Source organism: Hippoglossus stenolepis, chromosome 7 (assembly GCF_022539355.2).
Source record: "Hippoglossus stenolepis isolate QCI-W04-F060 chromosome 7, HSTE1.2, whole genome shotgun sequence".
Taxonomy (NCBI): Eukaryota; Metazoa; Chordata; class Actinopteri; order Pleuronectiformes; family Pleuronectidae; genus Hippoglossus; species Hippoglossus stenolepis.
In genome coordinates, this window is record NC_061489.1 from 9865716 (window position 1) to 9887164 (window position 21449).

The following is a 21449-nucleotide window of genomic DNA, read 5'->3' on the forward strand; positions in this document are numbered from 1 at the left end:
GAAGTGGTGAGGGCAATCCAACTTGACGTTAATGTGTGTGCATGTGGAGTTGGGGGGGAAGAGGGGGATAGATGCAGCGTAAGTGAGAGGGTGAATGGCATAAACAGAGAGGGAGAGAGAGTGCAAGAGGAGGAGGAGGAGGAGGAGGGGAGTGGGGTGGGGGGGGTGGCACAGTGGCTCTGTGGGGAGATGAATACAGATGTGCAGAGAGTCAGAGGGAGACGCACAAACTGTAAAACAACCAGTAGCCACTCACACCAGGACCAAATAACAGAGGCAGCTGTGATTTATTGGTGGATGGGAGCAAACGCTGAGATTTAATCGGTGAGTAGAGGAAGGGGAATAATCCCAGCCACTGGCAAGATTACAGGGAGAGGGGAAAAACAGAGGAGTGTGGAGGAGGAAACAAAGGAAGGAGCAGAGACAGAAGAGGAGTGACCTGAGGTGGAGAAAGAAAACCAGAGGACTGAAACAGGTAGGAGAATTAGACGGAAAGAAAAATGTGAAAATGAAAGGATGGTGCACTTGTAAAAATGTAAAGCTGCAGAGAAGATGGAATGTAGAGATGGTTCTCAGTGTGTGCATGCCACTTGTAGCCAAAGTAAAGAAAAGAAACAAGATACTGCAGAGAAATATGCTAATCTGTAGTTTGCCAATACATGACTTTCCAACAAGTGATTGATGAAGTGTGGACTCAAAGAGGAATGAGAGGAAACGAAGCACAAACCAGTGAAGAACAACAAAATCTCCTGACACCTAAACTACAAAGCAGTACACAGGAAAATGAATGAAAAAAGAAAAATATGTTGGCATGAAATAATCATGACTGCAATGTGTAGAGAAATTAATTTAATGATGTTCTGCCACTCTGAAACTGTCATTTCCTCCATTAGGATGGAAAAAACAATCAGTATTCTTCTTGTGCTGTGTAAATAATACATTGAATATTTAATGGTATGGCTTTTTCTAAGGTTCTGGCAACATGTCAATACAATGTTTGCACAAAGTGCTCTGGGGATAGCTGGAAACACAAACACACGCATTACAGAATCTGATTAGTGAGAGGAAAGTATGATGGCAGTGATATTTATCTGAAACAGAGAGGGGAGGTGGTGAGAAACAACCAGACAACCAGGAATCCTTGATGAGTTGGATACAGGATTAGTTATGAGGGAGGCTTTGTGAATAAATCATGAGGAAGTGGACATTTTCATCAGCAGGTGACGACTCTATACGACACACTTGTGTGGTGTAGGAAACACACAAAACACCTCTGTGTCCTTATCTAGACACTGCGGTTATTACCGTGTGTGTGTGTCCAAGGTATTCTGTATTCTGTGGGGAACTACACTTGTTAACACAATCTAATTACGCTGATTTGTCTTCCATATCGAGACAATCCCCATAATGTAAATCATTTGGGTAATATTAGGATATAGTAAGGATAGGAATAAAATATTAAGATTAGGGAAAATTTGGATTCGGGTGAAATTGGTATTAGGGTAATATCAAGACTAGGGTTAAATTAGGATTAGGGTAATATTTGGATTAGGAAAAAATTGGGATTTAGGTAATTTGGGGATTAGGGTAAAGTTACGATTAGGACAATATCAAGAACAGGGTAATGTTAGGATTAGGGTAAAATAGGATCATGTTAGGATCAGGATTTTGGTAGAGTCATAGTTAAGGTTAGCGCAAGTTAAGAGGAAATAAATATCATGTCCTCCAGAGTCATGGAGTGTGTGTGTGTGTGTGTGTGTGTGTGTGTGTGTGTGTGTGTGTGTGTGTGTGTGTGTGAGAGTGTCAAATAGAGCAGTCATTCATAAAGGCAGGGGGGAGTAAATCAATACCAGCTTCTGGTAAATTTGACGCGTATTGGTGCAGGGAGAACTCACACCATGGCGACACTGCTCTATCCCATTAAAAATGTGCTGCAGTGTGAGTAGTGGTCAGTGATTCATGTAATGCACCTGTATCCCCCGGCCAGAGCTGCTGACCTTTGCCCTGCTGATCAACAATGTCTGTGCAGCCGCTCACGCTGATGATCCTCTGCCTGACGATCACAGAGGAGTGAGTGACCTTAGGTCCCACACACACACTCACACACACACAGTCGAAACCACACACTGATATTGACAGGCAATACAAATGCTCTACACAAACAGCTTTTGTCCATTTTCCTCCTTCACCCTCTCTCTCTTTTGCATCAGTGCTTGTATGTTCCATAACCACTGGGGCGAGTGGAATGACTCTCAGCTTCAGCCAACCATTCAGAAGCTGATGAAAGGATACAACCGCTACCTCAGACCTAATTTTAATGGTAGGAAGGAGCTTGAAAAATGATCGTTATATTAACATTCTTTGAGTGGTCTTCCATTTCAAGGCCCTAATTGAAAATTGACTCATTTGATCTCTCCATATCTTTGATAGAGGGTCCTGTCGAAATTGGAATGAGCCTCGATATCGCCAGTATCGATGCCATCTCCGAAATCAATATGGTATAGGACCCTGGCAGCTTTTCTGTGTCACTGGGTGAATGAGGGAAAATGAATGAATGACAAATGACTGGTGGTTTACGTCATCTTCTCAGGACTACACTGCGACCATCTTCTTGCGTCAGCGCTGGCGTGATTCCAGGCTGGTGTTTCCTGGAAACGAGAGCGTCAGTCTGGACGGACGTCTGGTGTCACTCCTCTGGATCCCGGACACCTTCATCCCAGACTCCAAGCGTTCCTTCCTGCATGACGTCACGGTGGAAAACCGCCTCATACGCATCTTCAGCAATGGGACTGTTCTATACGCACTTCGGTACTCTTTTTTTCTATGAGGTTTAGATTTGACATTTACTGACATTTGCTGCTTATCTCACAAAATAAGCTTTTTAGATGAGGCTTAATTTTCAGAATAGAAAATGAAAGGGGACTAGTCACACAGAAATGTTGGAAGATAAGAAGAAATTTGAAGATATTTTCTTACGTGATTGTCATACTAATCAGCAGTGACTTGGCCTTGGGTTTAAAATAAACTCTTATGTATCATCACTCGTCATACAGTTTAACTTAAGGGAATTACTCTGAATTCCTGTCGCTCAAATAGTTCAGATTGTGTGAGGGAATGTTTGCAGAGTCGCTCCCGGCCACAGAAGAACTGTGTCATGACGTCCTATCGGTCGTGTGTCACCGACTGAGAGCTTTATTGTGACTGAACAGCTTTATTGGAGGACAGTGAGGTCAATTCTCTGCAGGGTCATTTTTTAAATCATGAGGGATGTAGGAAAGCATTGTGATTCCTGACTTTACTGAGTCTTTTTCCTATATAAAAGTCCAATTCACTACATTAGGACACATATACATCAACAGAAGAATTTAGATTCAAATGCCCTGCATCTCTATTACATCATTATATAATTAATTCTTCATGCACAGAAATGTTGGCACTTCAGATATGAGTCTTTATCTGCTCAGGGGCAGAGAGTTTTCCATGCTCACTAATTATTAATTACCCTGTTCTACATCAAACGACTTAGAGATTTTGAAGGTTGCCAACGTGTTTTTTTCTTCTATGAACACACACACACAACAGCATCACAGCTACGATCGCCTGCAACATGGACCTGACCAAGTATCCCATGGACAGACAGGTGTGCACTCTACAGCTGGAGAGCTGTGAGTAATACCTGTGAGGCTCCATCAGCCCCCCCCCACCTCATTATCATCACCATTACCATTTTCATCATCATCCACATCAGTTTCGTGAGTATCAATCTTTAGAGACAATGTTTTGCTCGCCAGGTCAGATTCAACATGACTTATGTGTGTGTGTGCGTGTCTGTGGTCAGGGGGCTACAACCTGCAGGACGTGGTGTTCTATTGGACCAGAGGGAATGATTCAGTGAAGGGTCTCAACACGCTGCGTCTGGCTCAGTACAGCATCGAGACCTACTATACATCGGTGTCGGAGGCTGTGTACGAAACAGGTGCAACACTTCAAATCCCAGAATTCACCTCACCTGTGGAGGGAACCTAAGGTAGAGCACAGATGTAACACACTGTCTTCAACATTTCATCGTGTGTCTTCACAGGACAATACCCAAAGCTGGTGCTGCATTTTGCGCTGCGTCGAAACGTGTTGTTCTTCATCTTGGAGACGTATGTTCCCTCCATATTGCTCGTGGTTCTTTCCTGGGTCTCGTTCTGGATCAGCCAGTCCTCTGTGCCTGCTAGAACCTGCATTGGTCAGTACTATCCCGATTGCTTTTACTATACTGTATGTTCATGTTATATCATTTTGACCCAAATAGAAGAATAACTTCCAGCGTACAACATGAAGCTAATTAGGTACTGATTCACACAGTGTCCCTATATGATCATATATGATTCACATCAGCTGATGCCTCCATCATCTGTACTGCTATACTGGAGGAGCTGGAGCCAATCCCTGCTGGCATTGGGCGAGAGGCGGGGTGCACTCTGTTCAGAGCCGCTATACAGAGAAACAACCGTTCACTCTCACCAGCTATTAACCATGATGCAGTTCAGTGAATCAAGCTCAGAGATGTATTCTACTATCCTGCATCGATTGAACACACATCACTACCTCAGAGCAACACGAGTTAACCACACACAGCTTGATGATTAGATTGTTTACTCAGACCACTGGCCAATCAGTAACTAACTGGAGGTCAAATTAGTGAGCCGCTAGATAATTAAGGGGCTGCACAAACATGTCTGAACCGACTTCCGAAGGATTATGTATAAGACAACATTATGTGTTCTACAGGCGTGACTACAGTCTTAACCATGACCACTCTGATGATGGGCGCCCGGACATCTTTGCCCAACGCCAACTGCTTCATTAAGGCTATAGACGTGTACCTGGGCATCTGCTTCACTTTCATATTTGGTGCACTGCTGGAGTATGCCTTCGCCCACTTTTACACCATGCAGAACCAGACCATCGAGGATTTACACAGAGTAAGCAGCATATTTGTACTGAAAAAACGAGATGAAAAAGCAGAACTTTCAGTTTAGATGATGAAGACATTGTAAGTACATCTTTCTGTCCGTCTGTTAGGATCTTCTGAAGGAGTTCATCGAGTCCAACGGAAACAGCTCCATCCCCTTTGTCAGATCCACCCAACCCAAGCAGTCTGTGGCGATCAGCTCCACGGCAGAGGAGCCAACGGAGCGCTCGGAGAATGGCGACGCCATGAGCGACACTGGACCCAAAGAGAAGGTGTCGGGACAGGGGTGCGGCCTGTCCGCGGTGAAGGATGCGTCTCGCAGGGCTGCATCTGCCTTCACTGTGGAAAACCCACACAACATTGACCGCCACGCCCGCACAGTCTTCCCCACTGCATTCCTGTTTGTCAATATCCTCTATTGGCTGTACTATCTCTTTTTCTGAGCGCTGGTTCCAAGCTGCTACATTTAGTCAATGTCACCATTGTGAAGCTGATCTACCTCCTCATTCGAGACCCAATTCCAGTCACCACTGCCTGGATCACAACTGACCAAGCAACCTTTTTGTACCATACATAGAAAACCTGCTTGTCCCACAGATAGGGCTACAAATTAATGAAAATCAATGGGCTCGGGCTGAGGAACCAGCTTTAGATTATAAATCAGTATTGAAAGCAGTTTGGTGTGTGGATGGATGGCTACCTAGAGATAAACATGTAAAAGTGAGGATTGCTGACAAATCCATATAACAAATAAGGAAGTTACCTGGCTGCCTGAACTGCGCCACACTATACTGTGCTGCAATGAGTTGCCTTCATTAAGTGACTGATGTAGATGTGTTTTTTGCTTGTTTTGGCTTTCATACGCTGCTTGTATGAGATCATATATTGTGTACGTTCTTCACAGCATCTCATGTGAAATTAAAAGTCAGTACCTGAACATACGTAGGTGAATTTTAATGAAGAAATCTCTATTGTAATGTATGGCGGAGGAAAGAAGACATTTTTTCTCTTATCCAGGTAGAAGAACGATAAAGTGCAAACGACATCCACAGGTTCAGAAGGAGAAGTTGTTAAAATGATAGAGGGCAGATTTTCTCATTCTCAAGGATGGTTTGTGTCACTGCTTTGTTAGTCACTCCGTTTTCTATAGCGAGGTCAAGTAGATGTAGGGTTTGGTTTCAGCCAGATCATTAAGCAGACGATCACTGAACAGCTTTGAGTGTCAGAGAAGCTGAGTGCAATCAAAAAATATTGACGCGCCATCGATCCACAGCACTGCAGCTGAAAACTCATATCGGGTAAATCATCATGATGATGAGAAGTAAAACATTGTATATTAGAAAAAGAATAAAGTATATAAAACAGTAGTCATGGCTCAGTATGTACAGGCAGAACATAAAGACGTTAAGTCACATAACAGGCACATCATGGCTTAAACTGCCCTCTAATCCTCTTCTTTTCCAACACATCACATGTCTTAGTTTAACTTACCCATGTGGCATGTTCACATTTCACTTAATGCAACACTGGTTCCAACACAATCCTCTGTTGCTTTTCCATGACATTGCATTCTATACTCTCTTCAATACACTTTTCATGAGTCTTTCTTCAACACAAGATTTCTCTCTGTTTCAGTTTGAACCACAGACAATGAAAATACTTGGATACGGAAGATGTGAAGTCCTCTGAGGAAGATAGGAGAGGATATTCAGTGGGATGTACCTCCACCTAGTGGCGGAATTCTTTCATTACAGTCAATTTATGTGGAGGGAGGTTGTCCTTTGTGGGATTACAGGTCCCACCTTGATACATCAGTCCTTTTAACGATGCTTCTCTTAGGTTCCTTTCTTTGACTCCCATTCCTGAAGAAATAGAAAGGTTAGGAGATTTAATTATAATGTGAAAATGAGGCAATTACTTCAAGAAATTAATTTCAAATAACCACAGATGAAGAGTAGTAATAAGCTATACTGAATATACATGCCAACAAATGAAACAAGTTTAGTTAACATAGTCTTATATAATAGAGAAATGTGTCTACATACAACTAAATAGAAAAACACAAAACAAAAAAATAGATCTAAGTCAGTTGAGTAATTTGTAATTTACAGTAATGTAGCAGAATGGCTGTTCTAGACACTATTGTTAAAACAAAATAATCAGCAATAACAAATACAACACAGCTTTGCGAACAACTTTTTATATAAAATAACAAACAAAGGCGAATTAGGAGGCTAAATAATTTAGGTTATGGCTGAATGACTGTGTAGCACTGCAAGCTACAGCCACTATCACAACACTCAAAGTAATGTCTACAGCAATGATCGCATTAATCAATAATGAGAACATATAAATTATAAATACATTTGGCCTCCACTCAGACAGTTGCAGAAGTTATTTTGTTTACTCGTACTCAAAACCCCAAGTAGCAAGTAACACAATGTACTAGTTTATCACACTGACTTCTTTTCACTTAACAATTAATGTAAATCAAAGTCCAAGTTAACATCCGTATAAACAGTACAATCCCTGCTAGCTCCAAAAAAAAGACTTCTTATATTGTATTCAAACATCTAACATCCACGTGTAGTGACCGAATCCAATTTGATCACAATCACATAAAGTACACTCACATACAGGTACTTCAGTGTAAATGTCCAAAATGACAAAGCACCAACACACACAAACACCCAGACAGATTATTTGTTTGTGTGAAAACGCACTCGATGATAACAACACATTCTGCTGTCGTTCTATTTGTCGTCCTCTCTGATAAAGAAATAAGAATAGACCAATAGGAATTGGATGATTGTTACCTTTGCTTTCTGCATGACGGTTCCTGTAGAAGCATAGACAGACGGAGGTCTCCTACGTATTTCTGAGGCACAATTTACTGGTAGTGACTCACTGTAGATGTTCTGCCTCTTTTTGTTGGAGGCCTACACACAAAAAAGTAAAGAAGTAAATAGAAGCATGTACTCACAGGTTTGCATGTAAGCAAATCTTTCCACATGAAACAACAAAATATACCTTAGAAGGTGGTTTAGCCTCGACTGGTGCACCCAGTGCTCCACCTGCCTGACTCTTCTTCAGGTTTTCTTTGACCTCTGAGAGTCGCAGCTCCAGGTCCACCCTCTCTGCCTCCTTAGCTCGACACACTTCCTCCAGATGGGACACACGTTTGTTCATGGAGGACTTCCTCTTATCTGCAAACACATGGACGTATAAAACATATACACAACACAATGAGACAAACTAAGACTACGACAGCAGCATTTGTATTTCCATGTCCTCTAAATACAGGATGGCTTTCAAAATAAATAATTATAATTAGTTAATAAATTTAGAATGAACCAGGCATTACTTATAATGTTGTGTGTCACCATCAAATCAGAAATTATGCTTATTTACAAATGTTAAGATTACTACCTTGAAGTACCTAAACTTAGCTACAGCATTAGAATGCTGCTTACCTTTTTATGTACGGTTGCAAAAAAACTATTGCAACAAACTTATTTTTATAATTGATTACTTTGCTGATAACTTAATCTAGAAAATAGTGAAAACTTCTCCCCACATCCCAACTTATCTGAAATGGAATGTGTACATGAGTATGTGTGTACTATGTGAAACTAGATGAAATTAATTAGATTTAGAAGGAATTTAGTTTTAATAAGAGCAATTAGGTGGTTTATTGAGGCCTGTAGGGAAACTCTCCGCTCACATGGCCCTTTAATAACGGAGGTCAAGGTCACATACAGAGCAGAGATGTCTGCATTTGATATCCAAGCCTTGTGTGCAGGCTTTCTTCAATACTAGAGTATCCAGCAGTTCAATATAATTTCTCAATAAACATATAAAAGACAACAGTCGACACATAAAAAGGTTCAGTTACATTTTTCTGATTTTGGAAAGTCTGGAGTGAAATCCACACATTACCAAAAACTATTTGAGTAGCATCTGCAGTTGTGTTTTAAATCTCCGTACCAGAGGCCGTCTTTAACTCTTCCTTCAGCTCTCTCTTCTCTTGTCGTAGGGTCACCAGTGTGTTTCGTATCCCATCTCTCTCCCTCTCCAGCACCTCTGTGTCTTTAAGGTAACGCTTGGCATCCTCCTCCGCTCGTGTTTTCCCATACCTTCCATACTGATTGGCATCTGGGCGGGAGCAAAGGTGAGAGGTCAGACGTGCAGGGGTTATGGGAAGAAGACAAAATGTCTCACAGTGTTCCGTCTTCTCATCTTGTTTAATATCACACTCTTCACACGAAGGGAGTGACACCAGCTCTACAAGTCATACAAAACTGCAGCACTCTCATGTGACCTTATTTCTTAATTCAAGAATGTTTGTGAGGGAACAAGGATACGATGCACAAATAAAAGATAAACACACAGACTCCTGTAGATCAAGGAGGCAAGACAGCGGATCTAATGCGAGTGTCCAATAAATCTCAGGTTACATCCTGAAGCTTTCAGCCCTGGAGAGCGCCGGCTCTTTGAAGTGTCAGGACGTCACAGTGAAGGCCTGTGAAACAGCGCAGAGAAGAGCACGGAGCTGTCTGACCACACCAATATCACTTTCCTAAACCCTGGACGCTCAACTTCTTTATTTGTAATGTTAGAGTCCGACAGACATGGTGGAGCAAATGGGAGCGGACAGAGAGATGGGATAAGATTATAGATGGAAAATAACAGGATGATTGAGAGGAGAGAGAAGAGGGAATATTGAGCCGGATGAGAGCTCAGATTTTACGACTGTCAGTGAATTGGCACACCACTGAAGTGACTGTATGAATAGTATAAGTTACAATAAAACTAGAGCTTTGGAATATATGACTGCTGTGTGACACAATATATTATAATGGACCATCTGTAAAACTAGTTGTTTCCTTCGAAGGGCAGCAGGCTGCTATAGTTTCTATTTATTTATCTATTTATTTTTCAGAGGGATAGATGGAAATGGAGGGGTGCAAAGTCGAGAAGTCAAATCTAATAAGATTTCATTGAACTGTACATGTATCTCAGCTGCTTGGCTGCCTGAACAATAATTTTAAAAAGATCAGATAAAAACTTGCATTGTGCAGGTGTATTTATTGCTCGGTCATAATGTCTTAAATATAATATAGATGCCAATATGTGAGTGAAGTGACCTACAGATTTTCGTATGTTAAAAATTACTTGCAAAACAAATCTTAATGTGTTGTGGCTGATGGTGTTTTACCTAAACTTCTTAATGTTAAAAAAAGGTGTTCCACAAGGATCAATTTCAGTTCCTCTTCTCTTCACAAACTATATCAATACCATTCATAGAACTGCAGTATAGTTTTTTCACTTAACAGCTTAACATTGTTGTTGAAGAGGAAAAAAAGAATAGATTGTTTTTTCTACATCTTATAGTCCTAATATAGAATGTAAATTCACCAGGAAATGGAATTGTTTCAAAATACAAAGTTACACATACAATGTTTAACTTTGGCCACTGGGGGTCTTTTAATCAAAACTATCTTTGCCCCAGAAGCTATAGCAGAAACAGACAAAACCATGAGTACGAAATATATAACACAGGTTTTGTAATTTTTTTACATTTGAAAGACAAATTGTTACATATTATATCTTCAAACTACAACTTGCCTCATTTACAAGACACAGTCCGTTTAAAAAGGGCAGAAAACAATTAGACCAACACAAATTCATGAAGCTAGTAGACACTGTGCCCTTCCTTTATTCATTTGAGAGAGCCATCAGTGCATTCTTTACAAAACATCTATCCCACAGGTGAGAGTAACACTGTCCCCTTTTCATTCATAAAATATATTCGCAAAAGCTATTTGCATATTTAAATCATCTTCTAGTATAGAAGAGTCAAGGCTCTAAACCCCATATGTGCACGCTGCAGTCTGCTAGAACAAGCTCAGAGAATTAAGACCACCTTAAGTAAATTGACTTTTAGATGCTATGCACCTTAGATATAAAATACATTTCCCTATAGAACTAATGTGTTTCTCACAATTAGTCTCTTTAATTGAAATCCACCAGTTGAATAAGATGCTCATGTAATTACTTAGTTGCCTTTTCAACAGAAGACTTTGAATAAGCTTTGCATGAGGCTTTGCTAAAGAACAGACCAATAGAAGTACAGCAGTGTAACTTTGGAAAACCAACCAATCACACTTACTTGAGCCAGTCCGCTTGAGGGAAACTAATGGTTTAGTTCTGTCGGAGTCGCTGCTTGAGAAACTTGAGCGCCGCTTCCCTTGATTCCCAGACTGCGGCCTGTGGTTCTCCCCTGACTGGGTGGAGTGCAGAGGAGGGGAGGGAGGACATGACAGATGTGAGAAGGATGAAAAAGGACGAGGAGAGAAGAGAAAAAAGAAGGCAAAGCAATAAACTAATCTTTAGATTCATTGGCTTAAGGCCGCTGAGGTGTGTATGTTTGTGTCTGTAGGATGTGAGTGGGTCAGTGTTTAAGTGTGTCAGTGAGGTTAAGAAAGAGGTTTACAGGCTGTAAAAGTGCCCTGACCTCTTGCTTTGCTGTCATCAGTTTGATTGCTTTTTTTTTGAGTCTTTTTTCTCTCCTGTGACCACACAGTACTTTGTCTCTGACCCACAAAAAGCCGTCATTGATAGGCGTGTAACAGAGCACTGTCTGTCTGTGGGGGTGACTGATATGGGGCGTCATATTCAGACGGGGACCATCCCAAACAGCTGCACACACAGACACACAGCCTCTAATTTTGTCATATTAAAGTCAAGCATTACACAGGAGATTTAAGTGAACTTTGGGAAAGTGTGTGCAGGTCTGTGCACATGCAACCCACCTGCATGTCCTCATTAGAGACCTCATCATATGTTCTGGAGTCTGGAGAGGCACCGCTGGAGGAGGTGGCCCACCTAGGATCAGAGAGAAGGGAGAAATTAAGTCAGAGAAAGGTCAAAGCATCCCCGCTCTGGTCGGTGGCCTTGCACTGACCTTATCCAAATATCCCAAAACCCCATCCCCCCCCATTTCCACCAGACAGTCTCACTCACAGGAAGGAATTACGTGCAGCGTCACGGATATTAGCAATGGTTTCCACATCAACATAGTCGTAATGCAGCGACTCTGGGTCTGTGGTAGAGCCTGTTTCTGCCAAGAGGACACCCAGCCACCGTCCAAGTTCATCAGAGCTGGCAGCCTAAAAGGAGACAGGACGAATCAGTTTTGAAATACCAGAATTTGAACATTACAGGTGGTAAAACAGTGTTTCTGGCAACATGGGGCCACTGAAACAAGCCGTAAACACAACATTATTTAGCAATAGTAACCTCGTTACACCTTCAGATAACACAGCAAATACAGAATTAATTTGAAGTATCTCCCCTCTAAACTAATGCAAGTAAAACATCCACTCTTCTTTGTGCTTTGTTTTTGGTCTCCACCACCTCCTGAATCTTAGCAGCTAAAGTACAAATGACTTTTCATTCTGTTTGGTGTTGGACAGGAAGCTTACATTGTGTTTATCAGAGCTTCAATGTTGAAAGCCGTTTGCTGATGCTGCTCAAGATAAGGTTGATGAGAGCAATAAAGTTGAAGCCTTCTAAAGGGAAACGATGAGCTGAAAGGTGATAAAATGCTTCGTAAATCTGAGGGAAACTGCAGAGTCCAGTGATAATTCTCTGTTATTCACTAGGTGCTGCTCTCATCACATCACACACAGTCCTTTGACACTAAGTTATATAAAAATATTGAGTAGTGCAACTATAAAGTAAGATAATCAAGGTACTCTACCTCCATAGCAGCCACCTCTTTGCCGTTGCGTAGGATCCGAAACGCAAAAGGGTGTTTGGGTCCAAGCCCCGGCACCACCTCACAGCTGAGGAGAGGAAGTGAAGGCAGAGAGGTTCGAGTGTCTCCCTTGTCAAGGTAGAAGTACAGGAAGCCTCTGCTCACACAGCACCACTGTTCCCGCCACACCTGGTTCACCAGCACCGACAGGTTGCCTGTGTTGTGAGGAGGGAAAATAAAATGAGGCGTCTACAATCTTGTGAGAACTAAAGAGTGATGCGAGGCAGGGTCTGACCTTGTCGAGGGTCGCCTAAGGACGTCCGGGGATCACCAGGCCGAGGGGGCTTCTTCTTGGAGAAGCTGATGATGCGAGTGATTTTTCGGCCTGCAGCGATAGCTCCTCGTTTCACCTTCCCTACATGAAAAAGTTAAGGATTCCACTGTTGATCTTTCGTCCAAATTCATCTTTAGAATATGACACTTGACATTAACTTAAAACATGAGGGAACCCCCTTGAGGAAATTCTAGATCCTGACTCAAGATAAAACATACTAGCATTTTTTCCCAGAGCTGCATCTCATGGTCTTCATCAGCAAATGCTCTGTTTTCATGGAAATAACTCAACTGTGTTGAACTTTGCTGTGACCTAATGCTGCATTTATCTTCCTGACTTGTAAACAGCCCACACATCCCAGTGATAATTATGACTGGGAAAGTCAGAGGTTTCTGAAAGCCCTCGTACATCCCATAATAGAGATGTGGCTGAAATCCAAATAAATATGGATGCAACACAGTACAGTTTGCCATTCACACACATATTCATACAGTGCATCTATTAGCAGTACTTTTTTAAATGCACAGACTACATAACTGTCTCTTTCATTTTTATAGACATAAAAACTTGTTTGGTTCATCTTGTGTATCAGTGGAAGCACCAACATCACCAGTTATCAATACTTGTGAAAGTGTCTTCTCTGTATAGCAGCTGTGTAGAGTGTAATTTGGGCAAATTTTTCTGGCCGACCCGAGCCCAACCGAGTAGTGACCGAGTGACTGTTCTGTCCGAATCCAGCCCGACCCGTCCGAGTCACTTCACAGAGTAATGAAGTCTTATCACATGAGAGAAGGTTTGACCGAGATTAGGATCTGCTGTTAAAGGTAAATCAAACGCTGGATGTTTTGGCAGAGAGTGAGACACAGAGAGAGAGAAAGAGAGAGAGAAAGAGAGAAAAAGAGAAAAAGAGAGAGAGAGAGAGACAGACAGACAGACAGACAGACACAGAGAGAGAGAGAGAGAGAGAGAGAGAGAGAGAGAGAGAGAGAGAGAGAGAGAGAGAGAGAGACCTTCTTTAAGATCTTTTATATTATTATGACACATCTTGTTTAATGTCCGGTCTAATTGGTTTATTACCCAGTGGGAAAGTTTAAATTTTTCATTTATACATTGTTGGCACAACTGTCAGTGGAAGATCTGTTTAGTGGATGACCCACTCTAGCTGGTAAATGGGCCTTTTAGTGGAAGTTTATTTTTCTTTTGCTGTGTAACTGGTGTACAGATTTGAGGATGTGCGTGTCTGTCTCACCATTCTCTCTGCAGTGATCTCCAGCTGACACACCCACACTGTCTGAATCAGATGTGTTCCTCTCTGCTGATAACCTCTGAGGAAGACACACACAAACACAGTTTCAGAATTAAACTAAATTTCTATCCCTGAGACGAGCTGGCACATGTACCCACCTCTGGATTCTTTCATTCTCTTACATACTGTCTCATAACCACAAACATCCGCTGCCTTTTCTCCTACCAAATTTATGGCAGCTCTGCTCTACTCTCTCTGTGCTTTTTGCAGTTTAAGTTATGACAGGTAGAACATTATAAAAGAGGATCTGCCTGTTCCAACACTGACTCACTGCCACCCCTATCATTTCTTAACACCCGATCACATTAGATCTCCTCTTTGTTCTGGAGGCCAAACACAGGTATAACTGTGCACTATAGAGCCAAACTGTTGTTTAAGGAAATTTATGGTGACAACACAATTGCAGCCTGCTACCTACTTTTCCTCAGCTCGGCTGTGAAAATGAATTATTGTCTCGAGGATAAAAACGACAGGATCTAACTTACACAAACATCCTCTCTGCTACACTTACCTTGTCAAGTTCAGTTTTTCTTGGACTGACGGGAGATGCAGACTCCTCAGGGCCTGTGCTCTGACCGCACACCTCTCTAACAACCTGCAGGGATATTTTACATGTGTCAACCTCCATTTTACAGTGAATTCCTTTAGACGTTTGCCAAACCCACTTCCAGTGATTGTCAGCATGACTCCTGGCTGTGTTACTGTATAACTGCATACATATGTATCTAAGCTGGAATACAGAGCAGAGTGCAGCTTACTCCAAGCCATCTGTGGGCCTGTTCCTTGCTTTGCACCGCCAGCACCAGCGCATCGCCATTAGGCAACGTGAACCGGAGCTCATGGTGTTTCCTCTTGCTGTCTTTGGGTGCATAGACCACAGTGCACTGGGGCAGCAGCAGGTCCACATACGGGCATGTGTCCTTGGAACTCTTATAGCACTGCAGAAAGGAGGACAAATGTTTTTCAAACTTTAGGTTTAAGGAGAGAAATATGAAAGTTAAGAGCTTTTATCCTTTAATGAGTGTGTGAATTCTAACCTGTAGTCTGTTCTCCCGTATGACTGTGAGCTGTTTGGCCCACTGTCCGAAGCGTTTCTTGCGCAGCAGGAAGGCACAGATGCGACAGTCTCTGGCAGGAGGCATGGAGCTCTCATCCGACGGCCACTGATGAGTGAGTTGGACGCCGGGGCTCCTCTCTTCCTCATCCTCCTCGTAAGACTCGTATGAACTGCTCAGAGCGTCAGAATCATTGTCTGTGAGAGCAGCAACAGAAAACATGAAGTTAATTTATTCCTTTTGTCTGTTTTTATCCTGTAATCAGATTATTTTCAGGGTTAGTTTCTTATAACTCACAAGAGTTTTTACGGTGTGAATTTATGCAGGTAGTGGGGTAGTTATTTTCAGCATCTTCATATCCATCTTCTATAGAGTTGGGAGGACTTGACCTGACTGTAAATGGGAGAAAAAAATATATAATAATAATTAGTGCTTGTGTTTCATTGTGCCCTTGATTGTAACTTGTACTAGTGCTGTATGTCAATGTAGTTGCTTTCAGACATGCACTGAACTCCGGACAATCTCCTGAAATTATCCAGAGGGGCTGTATGTGGGAACGTAAATGAGTGAGAGGCTCCAGACTGTCTGTTGAGTTTCTCTGGCCAGGCCCAGAATAAAAACTTGGTTAAACTGAATAACATCCAAATGAGCCCATGTGAGAAAACAGATGGAGATCTACCGGAGGATTCCGCACAAGTGAGTGGGCAGATTCAACAAACAAACAGAAAACAAATATCTCAAGATGAAAAGCAGTGCCATTCACGTCGAAGACACTCACAAAGATGTCATAAGACAGCTTTTGGTAATAAGGGCTGATGCCAGTGTCGAAGTGCTGATAACAAAAACATGTTACAGACCCAACCTAATTTGTTACATCCTGCCTCTGCATCACTCGTCATCTGAACGCTCTGGAGATTTCTGTGTTTTTGTGAGCACTTCTTATGGAAGTATCTCCTTTTATGTGTGAAAGGCAAACTCTGGACCTCATTGTGTGGGTATTCTCCAGAGTTCAAGTCTGAAAACATCTTATGTGTGTGTGACTTAAATGCTGAGCAGTGACTTTGAGGTATTTACACCAAAATGACATGATTGCTGTGAGTTCAGCGGAGGCGGGAGGATGCTGACCTCGAGTGATGATGTACTCTGGCAGTTTGCCAGGACTGAGCGGTAGCGCCTCCTCGTAATACTCCTCAGGAGGCGGTGTGGTGGGCAGAGGGGGAGGAGAGTCCGCTGAGTGCAGGGCCGAGGAATCTGCACAGCTCTGCCAAAAGGAGACACACAAACATAGCTCTCAAATTTCCACCACAACCACTCACATTTTTTTTCACACCCAAAGAACTGCATCATCAAAGAGATAGAGTGTATAAGCCTAAAAATGAGATCCATTAATTAGACACATGCACTCTGAGTGGATCCTGACGTTTTAACTCTTCCAACAGCTGGCAGAGTGACGTGTACACGGGAAGCCCCCACAACAAGGAATATACTCCCAATGTTTCTCTTTGCTTTGCCTCCATAAGTCATTTGTTTAGAGGTGCAATGGTTCCTTACAAAGCTGGATTTGGATTTGAGTGCTGACAGGATGGAAATCAAACAACACACATCCCACACATGCATTTAAAGCCAGTATTTCATTTGTAATTGATATTTATGGTAAAGGAGAGGGAGTGTGGAACTTTTGGCAACTTGCCTGATTTAAAGTGTCAGTTTGGGTGTTGTTTTCTTCTTTGACATCATCTGCATCATCCTTCAGGTCTCCGAGCTGGCAGTCTATAAATGACAACAGCACACGGTTACACTCCCACTTCTTTACTGTATGAAGAAGGCATGACCAGCTCGTATGACGACAATGCTGTGCGTTTTACAGCACTGTGCTGGAACTCAAACTCACCAAATGTCTCAAAGAGGGACTCGACAAAGCTGGTGCCATTTCTGTAAACTGCTGAGTTCATGTAGATGTAGTCTGTCCCCGGCACTGAGAGAGAGGAAGAGGAAAATGTGAAATAACTTCCTGCGTGGTAACAACATGCTGAGCGTCAGAGGATAGGATGTGTGGAAATCTAAATGAATGGATAAATGATAAATCCAACAAAAAAAAGTGGATGATGCACATGCTGCAATCATTACCTCCTCCAAACAGGAGGATTTGTTTGTTAGTTAGCAGGATTATACAAAAAACTACTGGATGGATTACCACAAAACTTTTCTTTAACATTGTGTGATAGTTTGTTTGTCCACATTTTGTGAGTTTCTCAAAAGTCTCTTAACATCTCTGACTGGGTGAATTTTTTTTGCTGATCTGGATTTTTGTGAATCATATTAATTATATTGTAATGGTAACTGCTGTAACTACAACTTCAGTACAATGAAATGCACCAACATTTTCCATGATACTGTATGAACAGAGTTAAGTGAACAGTCACTGTGTCAGTGATTTCTCTCTGACCTGACGGCTGTAGCTGCTGCAGGAGGTTCCACACTGATGTCTTCTTCTCCTGGGTGGAGGAGCTGAGGTTTTCCTGGTCCAGCATCTTCAGCAGAACTCCCAGCTCATTCACCAACACCTCCATGGCTGCACAGGGTCAGGGGGCAAATGTCAGAGGGGGCGCAAGTTCAGTGTATCAGCAGAGAGGGCAAAGGTCGGGCTGACAAGTCCAAACAAACCCAGGAGTAATGTCAAAGAGGCCGATTCTGCTTTGCTTCCCGTGTTTTCTGTCACTTTGCTTCACAGGTTGTCGATATCAATCTGACACCTTATCACGGTCTGCCTGTTACTAACCAGACTAAACAACAACACCAGGGAGGAGTGACAGGAAGCAGGTTTGCTAATTGCTCATTAGCCCAGAAGCAAAGACAAGTGAATACAAAGCCACCAAAAACAAGAATCTTAAGCAGAACAGAACATCCTGCATGAATAAAGTTCAGCTGCACCTCTGACATGATGTTTGCTCAAACACATGATTGGCACAAACCCCAAAACTCCAGAGCAAACCAGTGAGAGGTTTAATTCACAGGGACGTGATCTTTATCCAACAGTTGAAGTCATGAGCTGACTCAGACCCCCCGGCCTCCACATCATGTGTTGATCTGGGAGGTGGGATTGGTCCACTCCCTGTTTTCAGAACAGAACTTAAATAAACTGTCTCCCTCTGACAGCAGTGGGACACCCTGAGAACAGAACCTCTGCTGCTGTTGTGGTGTGTGTCTGAATTCCTCCTTTGTCTGATTTCTTGGCAGACGCAAGCAAGTGCCACCAGTCCCTCTCCTTATTTTTCCCTTTTTCCTCCATAATTTAATTTTTTTGTATCCTCTTTCTTTTCTATTGCTGTGTCCTACTATTCATTTTTGTATGTCTACTCCCTCTGCCAATTTTCACAGTTGAACCACATCAGAGCCACTGACCCATGAATCTTCCTGGAGTCAGCCACGGGACAGCCACTGAGTCAGAGAGCTTTTTTGTTTGGTGTGCGGTCATTTGGAAACAAGAACTGTTACACTACACTAACCAGTGCGCACGCACGCACGCACGCACGCACACAGTTGTGTATTTAGTGAGGTGGTTTGAAAATGAACAGTTGATCATTGTACCTGTCTAGAAAAGGCACTTAAGTCCGTATGAGTCCTGGTTAAAGTTAGTGGTAAGATGTGTGTGTTCCAGTTATTACTCATGTTGTGGGAACCTAAATCTGTTTACGGTCATTTTATGGGGACTTGTCTTCCTTATGGGGACAAAAATAAGTTCCCATAACATAGAACATTAAAGTTTAAGGTACAGACATGTTTTAAGGTTAGGTTTTGGTAAGGGTGAAGGTTCAGGTTAGACAAGTAGTCCTCTGAATTTATGGAGTGTGTGTGTGTGTGTGTGCGCGTGCAAGGAGTGGGAGCACACAGACTGCTCCCACTCCTTGAAGACAGACATACTTTCCTGAGGTGGGTCTTCCTATGGGCCGACACAGTGCCCAGCTAAAGCTACACAAAAGGTGTGTGTTTGTCTGTGCATGTTTGTCTGTGTCTTCTCAATAGAGCAGCTTCCATCCATTGAAAAAAATAATAAATATGCTTTTCATGCAAGGATCTGTAATGTTACCTAATTAAGATCTGATTCACAAAGCAGAAATAAGTAAGTGGAGTTCAGGGAGGGAAACTCATGAGCGAGGGATGTGTTGGCCTAGTGAATGCTGTCTCTCTGCCAGAGGTTTCAGCTGTTCAGATTCTGGCTCGAGTGCACCACTGGGCTTCCCCTACCCTAGTGGAGGAAACTTCTCCACAGCATGACTCACTCCCTGCACACAGAGAGCGATTTACACCATTCAGCACTAAATCAAATAGTGCACAGAAATCAAGGCTGCAGTGCTTTTAAGGAGTCAGCATGAAGTAGGACAACACACTCATAAAAAACAACCCACTTGGGCTGCAAGTCCAAAAAGCTGATTATCTACATTTACAGAAAAAAAGAGGAATTACTTTGCAGTATCTGGCATGTGAGGAACTTAAGACCACCCTTCAGTCAGCAGTCATGCCTGTATAATCAACACTGCTCTTCTCACATGGGCACTCACACATCTCAAACAGCACATGATCCCTTAAATCTCTGCTGCAACTGTTCATAGGTACTCTGTGTGTGTGTGTGTGTGTGTGTGTGTGTGTGTGTACGTTTCCCTCTGATGTCTTTCAAAAGCCAGATAAAACAGATTGTGAGCCCAGCACCTGAGGGAAACTACAAGCCCCCATATGATGATAACACTACATAAAAGCAGGTTGGATAAGGTTTAATCAAAGACATACAGAGGGGAAATTGAAACGTTTGCAGCTTCAAGAAGGACAAACCATGACATTAATCCGAGCTCTGATTACAGCTTCTTTTAAGCATTGACAAAAACATTATGAGGGGATATTCCAGCCTAACCCTACAAAAGATGGGTAGGGGAATGTAGAAAGCTTTTCAAAGCATTGACACATTTCCCTCCTCACAGTTCCCTGACAATAGCTGTTAAACACCACACACATTCCTCACCTTGTTAATAGTGCAAGACTCTGCAAAGTGCATTTGTGTGCGTGTGCGTGTGTGTGTGTGTAGCAGAGGGAGTAGTTAGTTTAACAGTGCAGACTCAGAGTTTTAAAAGAGGCTTACATTAGAAGACTTTCAGAGGGAGTGAAAGAGAGGAGGGGGAGGAGGATAATGTCAGTGAGTTGAGCACCTGCGCTAACACAACCAAAAAATATGACGCATAATGCCACCTCAATCAGATGTGGCTCTCGTGCATGCTGAGCTTATCTCTTTTACACAAAGTTTCCCATGCGTGTCAAAAGTGACAATTTGTTCATTCCGCAGCCCTGTTGCACAATAATGTTGCTGGCAGACCAGCTAACCACACATAGAATTTGCAAACCAAAACGAGGCTTTAGAGGCTTAAAAAATTTTTTTAAAAAAAAATCACAATACTGCATTATGAAGTCTGGGTGGCAAACTGTTGCTTTCTCAACAATTCAGGATTACTGCCTTTCTTGGCATTTCATCAATCTGGCATGATGGTTAAGGCACAAAGTAAACATCACCTGACCTCTCAACAGTTTCTACGTGTTTAGGTTGTTGGGTATACATTTCCATATCTTCACCAATCCTTCATCAGCTTAATCTACCTACAGCTCTAATCTGCTGATGAGTTATAAAAACTTTCTACACTCACCCTCAACAGCAGTGGATGACAGTCCCACCATTTTCCGGAGGTGAAAAAATAACATTCACTCATAGACACACAGATACTGCAGGAGATGTTCCACATTCAAAGCCTTTCACTGTGTGTGTCCTGTTCAGTCTTTGTATTGAAGCTGAGCTGCCTACTGCTGCATACACACTCCCCTTTAGCTCTCTCTTCCTCCCTCTGATCTGTTATCTCACTCCATCCCCTCCCACACTCCATCTCCCCTCCTCTCTTTTCTTTGGGTGGGGTACGAAGGTGGTGGTGCTCTGTGTTTTGTGTAGCTCTATTGAACCCTCCCCCTCCGCTGTAATCCCAGGGATCGTATAG

General features: G+C 42.5%; 2 protein-coding genes across 4 annotated transcripts in view; one reads left to right on the top strand and one right to left on the bottom strand.

Moving 5' to 3' along the window:
• Nucleotides 1–187: 187 nt before the first annotated feature.
• LOC118112461 (gamma-aminobutyric acid type A receptor subunit pi) lies at nt 188–5814 on the top strand. Of its 2 annotated transcripts, XM_035161792.2 has the most exons (10): nt 188–475; nt 1988–2070; nt 2211–2320; nt 2431–2498; nt 2591–2808; nt 3583–3665; nt 3839–3976; nt 4082–4234; nt 4780–4973; nt 5074–5814. In XM_035161792.2, exons 2-10 carry the CDS (start codon nt 2018–2020, stop codon nt 5404–5406), a joined length of 1350 nt encoding a protein of 449 aa, XP_035017683.1. In that variant the 5' UTR covers nt 188–475; nt 1988–2017; the 3' UTR covers nt 5407–5814. The 2 variants fall into 2 exon arrangements, with proteins under 2 accessions (XP_035017683.1, XP_047196543.1); XM_047340587.1 differs by lacking the exons at nt 188–475; nt 1988–2070 and having other exon boundaries at nt 2131–2320.
• An 82-nt stretch (nt 5815–5896) lies between these two features.
• Nucleotides 5897–21449, bottom strand: part of afap1l1a (actin filament associated protein 1-like 1a) — a 29482-nt gene continuing 13929 nt past the window's right edge. Inside the window, exons 1-19 of one of the 2 annotated variants that reach the window (XM_035161789.2) lie at nt 21108–21378; nt 17867–17992; nt 17312–17395; nt 17111–17190; nt 16546–16681; nt 15718–15813; nt 15403–15617; nt 15124–15303; nt 14877–14960; nt 14309–14384; nt 13021–13140; nt 12729–12940; nt 11990–12135; nt 11779–11851; nt 11136–11250; nt 8951–9118; nt 7994–8169; nt 7780–7902; nt 5897–6825 (exon numbers count right to left, since the gene is read on the bottom strand). In XM_035161789.2, coding sequence (XP_035017680.2) covers nt 6799–6825; nt 7780–7902; nt 7994–8169; nt 8951–9118; nt 11136–11250; nt 11779–11851; nt 11990–12135; nt 12729–12940; nt 13021–13140; nt 14309–14384; nt 14877–14960; nt 15124–15303; nt 15403–15617; nt 15718–15813; nt 16546–16681; nt 17111–17190; nt 17312–17395; nt 17867–17992; nt 21108–21162 — 2292 coding nt within the window. In that variant the 5' untranslated portion in view covers nt 21163–21378 and the 3' untranslated portion in view covers nt 5897–6798. Of the gene's footprint in view, nt 6826–7779; nt 7903–7993; nt 8170–8950; nt 9119–11135; nt 11251–11778; nt 11852–11989; nt 12136–12728; nt 12941–13020; nt 13141–14308; nt 14385–14876; nt 14961–15123; nt 15304–15402; nt 15618–15717; nt 15814–16545; nt 16682–17110; nt 17191–17311; nt 17396–17866; nt 17993–21107; nt 21379–21449 lie in introns of those variants that run through there. The other variant, XM_035161791.2, reaches the window with a different exon arrangement.